Source organism: Lontra canadensis, unplaced genomic scaffold (genome assembly GCF_010015895.1).
Source record: "Lontra canadensis isolate GAN:19392208 unplaced genomic scaffold, GSC_riverotter_1.0 scaffold3, whole genome shotgun sequence".
NCBI lineage: Eukaryota > Metazoa > Chordata > Mammalia > Carnivora > Mustelidae > Lontra > Lontra canadensis.
In genome coordinates this window covers 24,066,651-24,079,231 of record NW_022630997.1, presented here as the reverse complement: position 1 = coordinate 24,079,231, position 12,581 = coordinate 24,066,651, and the positions used below count along the sequence as shown (strand labels likewise).

At 39.6% G+C, this 12,581-nt stretch overlaps 1 protein-coding gene across 5 annotated transcripts in view; it reads right to left on the bottom strand.

Annotated features, from left to right (window-relative positions):
- The window catches only part of IDE (insulin degrading enzyme), a 116,429-nt gene that overhangs the window by 23,864 nt on the left and 79,984 nt on the right, over positions 1-12,581 (bottom strand). For all 5 annotated transcript variants that reach the window (XM_032836381.1, XM_032836371.1, XM_032836389.1 and 2 more), the window contains 3 exons: positions 12,263-12,365; positions 9,721-9,843; positions 2,333-2,415 (listed from right to left, as the gene is read on the bottom strand). In XM_032836381.1, the coding sequence (XP_032692272.1) occupies positions 2,333-2,415; positions 9,721-9,843; positions 12,263-12,365 (309 nt within the window). The remainder of the gene's footprint in view (positions 1-2,332; positions 2,416-9,720; positions 9,844-12,262; positions 12,366-12,581) is intronic.

The window sequence follows — 12,581 nt, the reverse complement described above, 5'->3', positions numbered from 1 at the left end:
TTGATTATATGACACTGCTTATCTTTATGACAAATAAAAGTCATTCACTCAACAAATGTGTACATGCTTACTACTGTAATACATGGAAGCAGGTATGACTCAGAAGAGCCTACTGCTAGGCCTTTCTCTAGGTACTGGGAATAAAATCAGGCAAAGCCACTGACCTGACCGAGTTTAATAGTCTAGTTGGAAGAGAGAATAAATCTTAATATATCAAGTGGGGATAGTGCTATGAAAAAAATTAAGCAGGGTAAGAGGAATAGGATTGAAGGGCAGTGGTAGTAAGGTGGGATGATTGCTAATTTACATAAGATAATCAATGCCTCTCTCATAAGGTGACACCTGGGCCTGGACCTGAAGGAAGCAAAGGAACAGGCTCTGGGTATATCTGGGTGGGGCTGGTTGAGGAAACAGCCAGTGCAAAGGACCTGAGCCCAAGGTGCCTGCTTGGCTTGTTTGGCAGCAAATTAAAGTTTCACTCTATCTGTAGCACAGTAAATATAACCAATATACTGATGGAAAAGGCAACAATTTTGTCAAACCAGATAATGAAGCAAAAATAGAAGAAGCTTAAAAAAAAAAATAGAAGAAGCTTAGCCACTAAGAACTAAAATCAAAGAGAAAATTCTGTAACTACATAAACATTCTCCATCTGGAAAATCTAAATGGATGCTCTGTCACTGTTTTTAAAGTACTGTATTATATACATGACAATTATAGTACTGTATATAGTACAATTAAAGTACTGTATTATATACATGACACACTTCCTTCTTTAGGCAAACAACAGCTCAGAAACTCAGAGCACAATTCACAAAAGCAAAATTATCAAATAAAAGAGAATCTAGGAAGGACTTAGACCCACAGGCACCTATGTGCCAATCTCAGGTGGATGTGAAAAGCCAGAAAAAGCCAAGTCTGGGAGCTCAGAGCCATATGGCTCAAGCTTAGAACGCAATTGCAAAAAGTGTCCTAAAATGCTGCATGCACAGCAGCTGCGCTGGTGAGCTCTAAGAGAGAACATGATTAAATCGCAATGTTCAAACTCTGGTTCACTTGTTAATTAAAAAATATTATTTTGTATTCAGGTGCTGCATGCTCAGAGTTTTTAAAACTGTATCTAAGAATGGATAATATAACCCGGTTTCTGAAAATACTAAAAGGTGTACACACACAGAAAATGTCTTGAAGAATACATAAGAAACCTAACAGTGTGAACTCTAGGAAGAGCAGAACACGGAGAGAGGAAATTTCAGGAAGCAAAACTATCAAACGGTCTCTCAAAAGGTAAAAAAATTCATAAGCATATAAGTCAAATGGGAAAGTGGTGACAAGCTGCTTGGAATGCTACAAATATCACTCTGAATATCAAAAAATAAAACCAGCTTTGTAATGCTCTCTACCAACACCAAGCCATAGCCAGACAGCTCATGTTTAGTGTGAGAAGTATCTCAGGAAGTTCCAGGCTAAGTCCTGCTATAAAATACAGTGTTTACATCCACCTGCAAGCTCAGCTGTACATGTTGGTGAAATACTAATTTTCTATTTAGAGTTTCTTTTTCCCTATTCCAAAACATTTAAAAATGCATTTAGTTTTAATTTCAAGTCAAGTAGATCAAATAAAAATTAGTGAACATTATGTGATGACCGATTTCATACACACACACCATTGAATTTTAAACAAAAAATCATTAAGTATAAACTCACAAAGTAAAATTTGAACTGGATGGTACACTGTACTATACAAATAAATAAAAGGAGACAGAGATGAGCTGCAGATTTATATTGTGAAATCATTCCAACAGTAGTATTCATAAATGTTACTAAACATGTTCTTCCTTTTAAATTAAATCACTTTTAAGTGGCCATGCCAAGAACAGAGAAAACAATATCTAAGGGCTTCAGACATGTAAAGGCTGGAAAGGACTCCAAATGGTTTAGTAACTACCACCTCCTCCTCTGAGCAAGTTTCAGAAATACAAAACTGAAGCTACAACAGAAAACACCCTCAATTATTTAACTTTTCCTGAATGAAATTTCTGGAGGAGTCTACAACCTCCCCAGGATCCAAAGTTTTGAAGGCTAGGAAGGTCCTCAAGATGGCTAACAGAAATCATGTCAGTTAAAGGGTGTGCTCACCAGTGCAAAGGAAGACTTGACAACCTCGACTTTTACAATATCCCTTACCAGCAGCAGCCCTCCCTGGTCCAGGCTATGTAACTCTAGTTCCTTCCATTTCTACACATGGGTCCTCCCGGAAGCAAAGAAAACTTTTAGGAATGAGATTATTGATTTTTATAAGAAACTGTGTAGCTAGATTCATTTAACATACCTGAAAAATTCAAAGTTGAGACAAGCCTTTGGCAAGAAAAACTTATCATCTTGTTTGAACCAGAGTTTGCTCATAGCTGTATCCTGTGATGGAGAAACAATTCGGTTAATAAAAAAATATGGACACATTCGGCAAAAAGCTCAAACTACTCTTCAAGAGGAGTAGGATAGAGACAATGTTGAGTTTCATGGCCTTGAAGCATACTCAGAAGGTCACCAGGTGGGAAGGTGTAGAGAGAAAACTGCCGATTCTAGCAGCAGAGAGAAATCACCCTTCTGTCCCCCCTTGGTGAGGGAAAGGGGGACATAGCAGAGGAAGAGACAGACTGGAGAAGCCAATACCAAATGTCCTATTCTTGTCTTTCTGAACACTGGGAGGCAGATGCAGGAGTCCTTAGCAGGGTGCTGCTGCCAGCCTCCAAGGTAGGCTACAGCAACTCCTGCCTAAGGGCATTTACCTCCCTGTAGCGTATCTCTCCCACAATGAACCAGGATTGGTCTATGCGAGCACAGACTAGGACAGAAGGGATGGCATGGCACCTCTGAGATTAGGCTCTAAAAGACGTCGTGGCTTCCATCTTGATCACCCACTTTTCTCTCTTGAATCACTCACTTTGGGGGAAGCCAGCTTCCAGGTCAAGCAACTCTACTGAGAGGCCTATGTGTTGAAGAACTAAAGGCCTGCCAACAACCACACAACTGAATTTAGAAGAAAATCCTTCAGCCTTTATTGAGCTTCAAGAGGCTGAAGGCCCAGCCAACAGTTTGACTATAACCTAATAAGACACCCTGGGCCAAAATTACCCAACTAAGTTACTTCCAGATTCCTGACACTCAAAAACCGCATGGAGATAAATGTTTTAAGTTCCTAACTTTTGGAGGAATTTGTTATGTAGTAATACATAACACAACCAAAGATGAACAAATAAGCCACTACTTTAATTCTCCACTTCACTCATACTGTATTAAAAACTCTTGAAACTCTTACAAGAGTTAGAAATGTTCTTCTTAGTTTAGTTGGAGAAGACCTATTTAAAACAAACAACAAATAATAGGAGAGGTAAACAAGATTTCTCCTTGAATAACTTAACCTATGACTCATTAAAAGATCATTTTTTTTCTTTTCAAACTTTTAATTTAAATTCTAGTTAGTTAACGTATAGTGCAATATTAGTTTCAGGAAAATTCAGAGATTCATCACTTACATACAACACCCAGTCAGTGCTCATCATAACATGCCCTCCTTAATACCCACCTCCCTCTGTTAATCCTGTTTGTTCTCTAAGAGTCTCTTATGGTTTGTTTCCCTCTCTCTTTTTTCTTTTCTTGTCTCCCTCCCCCCATATGTTCATCTATTTTGCTTCTTAAATTCCACATGTGACTGATATCATATGGTATTTGTCCAACTTCTTTCTGTTAGCATAATACACTCTGGCTCCGTCCACACCATTACAAATGACAAGATTTCATTCTTTTTGATGGCCAAGTAATGTTTCATTGTATATATATGCCACATCTTCTTTATCCATTCTTCAATCAATGGGCATTTGGGCTCTCTCCATAGTTTGGCTAGTGCTGATAATGCTACTATAAGTATCATGGTGCATGTATCCTTTTGAACCTATGTTTTTGTAACCTTTGGGTAAATACCTAGTAGTGTAATTGCTGGATGGCAGTGAATGATTCTTTAAATGTACTGTTGGATTCAATTTGCTAGTATCTTGAGAATTTTTGCATCCGTGTTCATCAGGGATAATGGTATATAATTCTTCATTTTAATGGCATATAATTCTTCTCTTTGTCTGGTTTTGGGATCAAGGACTAGCTTTGTAGAAGGAGTTTCGGAGTTTTCCTTCTATTCTATTTTTTGGAACAGTTTGAAAATAGGTATGAACTCTTCTTTAAATATCTGGTAGAATTCCCCTAGAAAGCCATCTGGCCCTGGACTTTTGTTTGTTGGGAGATTTTTGATTACTGATTTAATTTCTTTGCCGATTATGGGTCTGTTCAGATTTTCTATTTCTTCCTGTTTCAGTTTTGGTAGTTTGTGTATTTCTAAGAATTTATCCATTCCATCCAGATTGTCCAGTTTGTTGGCATATAACTTTTCATAATATTCTGATTATCTGTGTTTCTGTGGTGCCGGTTATCATCTCTTTCTTCATCGTTTAAATTTATTTGGGTCCTTTCTCTTTTCTTTTTCATAAGTCTGACTATGGGTTTATCAACTTTATTGATTCTTTCAAAGAACAAGCTCTTAGTTTTGTTGATCCATTCTGGTTTTTTTGTTTGTTTCTATATCATTTATTTCTGCTCTAATCTTTACTATTTCCCTTCTTCTATTAGCTTCAGGCTTTATCTGCTGCTCCTTTTCTAGCTCCTTTGGGTGTAAGGTTAGCTCGTGCATTTGAGACTCTTCCTGCTGCCGTTTTTTTGGTTTTTTGTTTTTTCCTTTTTTGAGACTTTTCCTGCTTCTTGAGGAAGGTCTGTATTGCAATATGTTTCCCTCTTAGGACTGCCTTTGCTGCAACCTAAAAATCTTGGACTATGGCATTTTTTTTCTTTTTGATTATTTTTATTGATATATAATGTATTATTTGCCTAGGGGTACAAGTCTGTGAATCATCAGGCTTACACATTTCACAGCACTCACCATATCACATACCCTCCCCAATGTCCATAACCCAACTACCCTCTCCATACCCCAGCATTCCCCCCAGCAGCCCTCAGTTTGTTTTGTGAGATTAAGAGTCTCTTATGTTTTGTCTCCCTCCCGATCCCATCTTGTTTCATTTTTTCCTCCGGACTAGGGTATTTTCATTTTCAGTTGCTTCCATGTACTTTTTTATTTCTTCTTTAATTTTCTGGTTAACCCATTCATTCTTTTAGCAGGATGTTCTTTACCCTCCATGTATTTGTGGTCTTTCCAAATGTTTTCGTGGTTGACTTCAAGTTTCAAAGCACTGTGCTCTGAAGATATGCATGGAATGATCTTGATCATTTTATACTTCTTAAGGGCCAATTTGTGTGTGATCCAGTATATGATCTATTCTAAAGAATGTTCCACATACACTAGAAAAGAATGTGTATTCTATGTTTGAGGATGAAATGTTCTGAATATATGTTAAGTCTGTCAGGACCAATGTGTCATTCAAAGCCATTATTTCCTTGATTTTCTGCTTAGATGATCTGTCCATTGCTCTGTAAGAGGGATGTTAAAGTCCCCTACTAACACTGTTTCATTATCAATGACTTTATATTTGTTATTAATTGATTTATATATTTGGATGCCCCTAAACTGGGGGGCATAAGTATTTACAACTGTTAAATCTTATTGATGGATAGATTCATTATGATATAATGCCCTTCATCTCTTGTTAAGTCTTTGTTTTAAAATCTAGTTTGTCTGACATAAGCATGAATACTCTGGCTTTTTTCTGACATACATTAACCTGAGAGATGGTTCTCCATCCACTCACTTTCAATCTGCAGGTGTCTTTAGGTATAAAATGAGTCTCTTGTGGGGCACCTGGGTGGCTCAGTTCATGATCTCAGGGTCCTGGGATCAAGCCCCCCATTGGGCTCCCGGGTCAGTGGAAAGCCTGCTTCTCCCTCTCCCACTCCCCCTGCTTGTGTTCCCTCTCTCGCTGTCTCTCTGTCAAATAAATAATTAAAATCTTTTAAAAATAGTAATAATAAATAAAATGAGTCTCTTGTAGGCAGCATTTGGATGCATCTTGTCTTTTTTTTTTTTTTAATCCATTCTGATACCCTAGGTCTTGTGATTAGAGCATTTAGTCTGTTTACATTCAGAGTAATTATTAAAAGTTATGAATTTAGGGGCACCTGGGTGGCTCAGTGGGTTAAAGCCTCTGCCTTCGGCTCGGGTCATGATCCCAGGGTCCTGGAATTGAGCACCGCGTCGGGCTCTCTGCTCGGCGGGGAGCCTGCTTCCCTTCCCCTCTCTCTCTGCCTACTTGTGATCTCTATCTGTCGAATAAATAAATAAAAATCTTAAAAAAAAAAAAAAGCTATGAATTTAGTACCTCTGTATTTATTACCTGTAAGGTCATTGTTCCTGTAGATTTTCTGTTCCTTTCTAGTCTTTGTTACTTTTGGTCTCTCCTTCTCAAAGGGTCCCTTTAATATTCCTTGCAGGGCTGGAACTCCTTTAGTTTTTGTGTGTCTGGGAAACTCTTTACCTCTCCTTCTGTTCTGAATGACAGCCTTGCTGGATAAAGTATTCTTAGCTGCATATTTTTCCCATTCAGTACATTGAATATATCCTGCCATTCTCCTCTGGTCTGCCAAGTTTCTGTGGACAGATAGGTTGCAAACCTGATTTGTCTTCCCTTGTAGGTTAAGGACTTTTTTTTTCCATTGCTACTTTTAGAATTCTTTCCTTGTCTGTGTATTTTGTGAATTTGACTATAATATATATAGGTGATACCTGGCCTTTGTTGAATTTAATGGGAGTTCTCTGGGCTTCTTGGATTTCAATATCTGTATCCTTTCCTGGATTAGGAAAGTTTTTAGTTAATTTGTTCAAGTAAACTTTCTGCCCCTTTTTCTCTCTCATCACTCCTGGGGCTCCTATGATAGGAATGTTATTACATTTTAAGAAGCTGCTGAGTTCCCTAAGTCTACCTTCATGATCCAATACCTTTCCCTTTTCTTTCAGCTTCATTATTTTCCATAATTCTATCTTCTTCTATATCACTGATTCATTCCTCTGCTTCATTCATTCTTAGTGTTATGGCATCCATTCGGGTGTGCATCTCGGTTATACCATTTTAATTTCGGTCTGACTAGATTCTAGTTCTTTTATCTCTACAGTAAGGAATTCTCTAGTGTCTTCTATGCTTTTTTCAAGCCCAAGTAGTATTCCTATAATTGTTGTTTTAAATTCTAGTGCAGAGGCGCCTGGGTGGCTCAGTGGGTTGGGCTTCTGCCTTCGACTCAGGTCATAATCCTGGAGTCCCAGGATCGAGCCCTCATCCAGCTCCCTGCTCAGCAGGGAATTTGCTCTCCCTCCACCCCTAGCCCCCTGCTCATGTGCTCTCTTTCTCCTTCTCAAGTAAAGAAAATTTAAAAATAAATAAAGTAAATAAATTCTAGTTCAAACATCTCACTTATATCTGTATTGGTTAAATCCCTCACTGTTACTTCTATTTCTTGCTCTTTCTTTTGGGGTGAATTCCATCTTGTCATTTTGTCCAGAAAAACAAAAACAAAAACAAAACAACAACAAACTAGATCCTAGGTGTGTTCTGGTCTGCCTATCAAAAGAAGCTAGATCCTATTGCCCCTAGAGCTGAAGCTCGGTAGCACTTTATGATCTGTAGACTTGGTACATGCAAGGGGTTTGTGCTGGTCTTCTGGGGGAAGGGCCTGCTGCACTGATTCTCAGGCCTATTTGCCCTTGTAGAGATGCGCCTGCATGGTGTTGTGGGGGGGGTGGTATAAGTGACTCTGATCTCTGCTTGATGGTGTGGTTTAGCTCACTGAGGTCAGTCAGTGTTGATGGGGTGGGGGATGGGAAGAACAGGGGATATGGCTCCACTCTGCTCTCATCTCTGCAGCGCAAAGCTCGTGCCCACCACTCTTCAGGAAGCCCTCACAGAAGAGCAAACAATCACCCCTCTTGTGCCCTAGCTTCTGTCAAATCCCTGCCTTCACCCTATCTGTGTCCAAGCTGTTTTATCTCAGGGCACAGCTAGGATTCTAAACTCCAAATTTTAGGGACTCCCGCAGCACCACTCCATACTGATCCTCTGGGGAAGGATGTCTCCCCACTTTTGCTGTTTGTAACCAGTCCCAGGAAGGACTGCAGGACTGAGAAGCAGTTCAGAGCTTATAGTAAAGCAGAGCCAAAAGCCTGGTGTCTCCCTGTCCTCAGCTGGTGTCCCTGCTCCTATGCCTAGGAACAGCGCAGCACATTGGTGCCACCCTTTCTTCTGTCCATGGAGAGGCCTTGCTGTCACTCTAAAATGTACTCCAAAGAGGGGAACTGTTTCCCCCTGCAACCCAGGGGATCCTCAGACTACATTGTCCACTCCTAGGTATCTGTCCTCTTCCCCCACAGGAGCACCACTAAGGCAGGCATGACCCTGGTGGCAGGAGACTTCTAAAACTTTAGATTTTGTGGTCCGATGCTTATAATACCCTGCAGTAGTCTCCGTAAGTAGGGGTCCCTCCCCTCCGCAGCTTCCACAGTTCTTAACTCCCCCAAATCCACTCTCCATAGCCCCTACCATCCACAATTCTACTGGTACACTTGCGGTTTTGTTCTTGCAGTCCTCAGATTGATTTCTTGGGTGATCAGAATGCTTTGATATTTATCTAGATGTGTTCAAGGAACAAGGCAAGCTTAGATTCCCCTACTCCTCTGCCATCTGAATTCCTCCCTTTTTTAAGGAAAAATGATTGTCTAGTTAATAATCTAGTTGCTTGTGATAAATTTCAAGTTTCTAAACACTAATTCTTATCTCATTGAGTTGATCTGAATGTTAGGTGCTTTCAAGAAAAGAAAAAGATGTATGTCTTTGGCGGTGAGCTTAGAAAGAGAATTTAGGAAAGAGGATGTGCAGAAATAATTTGATCCATTTTTCTACACAATCTACTCAAGGTGTGAAATAATGAAAAGAGAAAATTCTGAAAAAGAAAAACAAGCCCCATTTCTCAATCACTGTTCTCACTGACTTACTAATTTCCTAAGTTCGTTGTTCTTATCAACTTCCTAAAGCCACTCTAACAAATTGAGAGTTAATTTTAAGGGCAGGAAATCCAACAGCTTCCCTTGGATATGCCCTCTTCCAGGGTTTAGAAATTCTCTTTATCTCTAACGTTAACGATGCAGCACATATCAACTTCCTCACTCGGTCTTCAGTGAATATGGAAAGTAGGCCAATAACTTTCAGTAGATTTGCGGTTATACAAGGTGCCTGAGTGGCTCAGTCGTTAAGTATCTGACTTTGGCTCAGGTCATGATTCCAGCATCCTGAGATGGAGCCCCCATATAGGTCTCCCTGCTCAGCGGTAAGACTGCTTCTCTCTCTCCAACTACCCCATGCTTGTGTTCCCTCTCTCGCTCTCTGTCATAAATAAATAAAATATTGAAACAAAAATTGTGATTGTAGTCCAGACTTAACTTTTTTTCTGCAAAGAAAACAATACCCTAGATTCTAAATTGTTTAGTAGTTTGTTTGCTTTAACACTTCTAGCCTCTTAATATTCCTTGCAATTATTCCTTCTACAACTTTCGGTAGCTCTTGGGATATGAGCCCCCAAAACCAACATAGTACCGAATGCAAGAAATCATCTCTCCAGTCTCTTCCATGTAATAGGTATATCGCCTAAATTTAAAAATCACCCATTCCAACATGTTACCTTAATAAGAGATGGGTACGGTGTCGCTTCTTTTTCTAATGATAAAATCTCAAAATTCGTGGGAATAAATTCATTCTTCGTTGGAAGTTTAAATTTCCCATTCAAGTCAGCATTTTGCCATTTCTGGATGAATAATGAAAAAACACACAAAAGCAATTAAAGTTGGATTCAGAAGTTTAAAATAGCCCTTTTGCTTAATATCTAGCCAAGTATTAAGGGGATAAATGTCACACAGCTTTTCTTCTCCACTCCCAAGATCCACTGATGGCTTTTCATGAAACTTGAGTTGTTCTCTCTGTTACTAATCAAGATTTTGTACTTAGTAATCTTTCTTCTTTACATATTTCCAAAATGACTGGCTGAGGTTAAGGGGCAATCTGTGACTACAGAAACATGAGAGACTACTTAGTCCATATGAAGATCACATTGGCTCTAGCTCTTTAAAGAAGGAAGAATAATTGTATAGGGATATATTCCTGCAACTGGTAGACAATAGGTCATTTACAGAAGAATAAAACTTCCAGCTGCACTAGGTTATTTTTATATGTAGCCTGAAAACTACTAAGTTTCAGTACTGCTCCTTAGGGCCTGGTCCACAACTGTCCTAGATGATCATGTGAACTTCCAAGTGAACCAGTAATTCAAGCACAAGGTCAAGAACAAGGTGGAGTCTTAAGCCTGGATTGTGCAACAGGGTGGATACAACCTACAGGTTGGATGCGCTCGATGGGCTAGTTCTGAAAGTTCTGAAAGGTCAGTGGGACAGATCACAGGTCAGTGATTGTTGGACTCTTATTATAAGACTTCATTATTTAAAAAAAAAAAAAAAAAAAAAGCAACCAAGTGCCAATAATCCCAGGTTCAGTAATTTGTTCTCCAGATGAACTAGCACACCTTGTAGCTTCTGCAGTTCTATTTTGGTCCCTGAGTTTATGTTTTTTGGCACTAGGATGGTGGGGATGTTGGCCATATTGTTTATGAGTAACAGCTTAAATCTCCCAAATGGCTGAATAGTGGAGGCTGGGAAACATGTAGTAAATCGTTTCACTGCTAAACTCCCAGATAAATTTGGATTGTTTTGTTTTTAAAATTAAGTAAGCTCTATACCCAACATGGAGCTTAAACTCATGACCCTGAGATAAAGAATCTTGGGCTCTACCAACTGAGCCAGCCACGCATCCCCCAGGTAAATTTGTTTAAAAAAAATTCCAATTCAGGCAGCACCTGGGTGGCTCAGTCAGTTAAGCATCCAACTCTTGGGTTTAGACTCAGGTCATGATCTCAGGGTCATGAGATCAAGCCCATGTCAGGTTTTTTCCCTCCCTACCCCCTGCACCTCCCTCCACTTGCACACTCTCAAATAAATAAATAAATAAAATCTTTTTTTAAAAATTTGAGGTAGGTCTGTTGTCATCAGAGTTTGGTGACTAGAGGTTCTCTTCTGTTTTATGGATTAATTCATGGGAGATCAGCATTCCTCGTTTAGCTAAATGAGTATTTTTCCACACAAAGTGGCTCTAGTGATCTCATCCTGTTGTGAACATGTCAGAGAAGTACCAGCAATGATTTTCTTAAACTATTTCTTTTTTTTCTGTATTACATAGGTATACTTAAGAAATGTCCATTACTGGGCGCCTGGGTGGCTCAGTGGGTTGAGCCTCTGCCCTCAGCTCTGGTCATGATCTCAGGGTCCTGGGATCAAGCCCCATATCAGGCTCCCTGCTAAGCAGGGAGCCTGCTTCCCCCTCCCCCTCTGCCTGCCTCTCTGCCTATTTGTGATATCTCTCTCTGCCAAATAAATAAATAAAATCATTAAAAAAAGAAAAAGAAATGTCCATTACTCAAGTTTAACTAGAATCTAGTCAGAGCAAGGCTTTCTGGTGTCTTCCCATGAATAAAGGACACAATCTCAAAAATAAAATGACAATGAAAACCAAAAAAGGAAGTGAAATAGTGTGAAATTAGACTAGACACTAGACAAGTAGAAAAGACTCAGAAACAAAATCTGGACTACTGATGAATGGGCTAACATACTATCTAAACACGCCTGTTTTGAAGCAAATTTTAACTTCCTTACATAGAAAAAAGAGCAACAAGACAACAGGAGGCATACAATATAGCATCTCCTAAAGTGAAGACGGTGTGAATCCAGAGTCCGCTCCCACCTGTATACACAGAATGACCATAAGGCCTCTGGAGCCCTTGTTATCTGTCTTTCATGCTCTCTACTTCCATCTCTTCTTGCCTGTTTTGCTCCTCTGTGTACTTTAGACTTCAGTGATCTCTGAGTGCGTGAAGCCGGGAGTCTGCTTTCAGCCCTGCTGATCTAACAGACACAAGAGAAGGTGGCCATAGTGCCATTTCTTAATGCAAAAATCTCAGCTCTAGTTCTCCATCTCCTTGTTCATTTTGTTCAGGACAGCACAGACAGCCGTGGGCCATCACTCTCCATACTCTGGGCTGTGAGTTGGTTGATGTGGAAAGCTCATGCTCTTGTGTGTCCCTCACACATCAAGTTTATTCACAGATGAACGAACCCTACCTTAATGACTTCGTCTGGTATAGCTTCTTGCTTGTACTGGGTTCCGTACCACTCTTCTGTGCGGTCAGTTTTTCCTTCAAAGGACTTGGAAACTATTGCAACCCTAAAGGTAAGTGGAAAAAAACAAACAAACACTATAAACTCATGTTGTATATATGCATTTATAAAACCTGAGTCATGAAAACGTACATAATATCCAAGAGCATGCTAAGACCCAGTAAATCCAATAACGCTTAATCAAAACAGGCAATCAAGTATAGAGGCTTCTGATCATGGTCTCTATTACCCTTTGGCTAGAGCCCTTCATTTTTAATGTGAA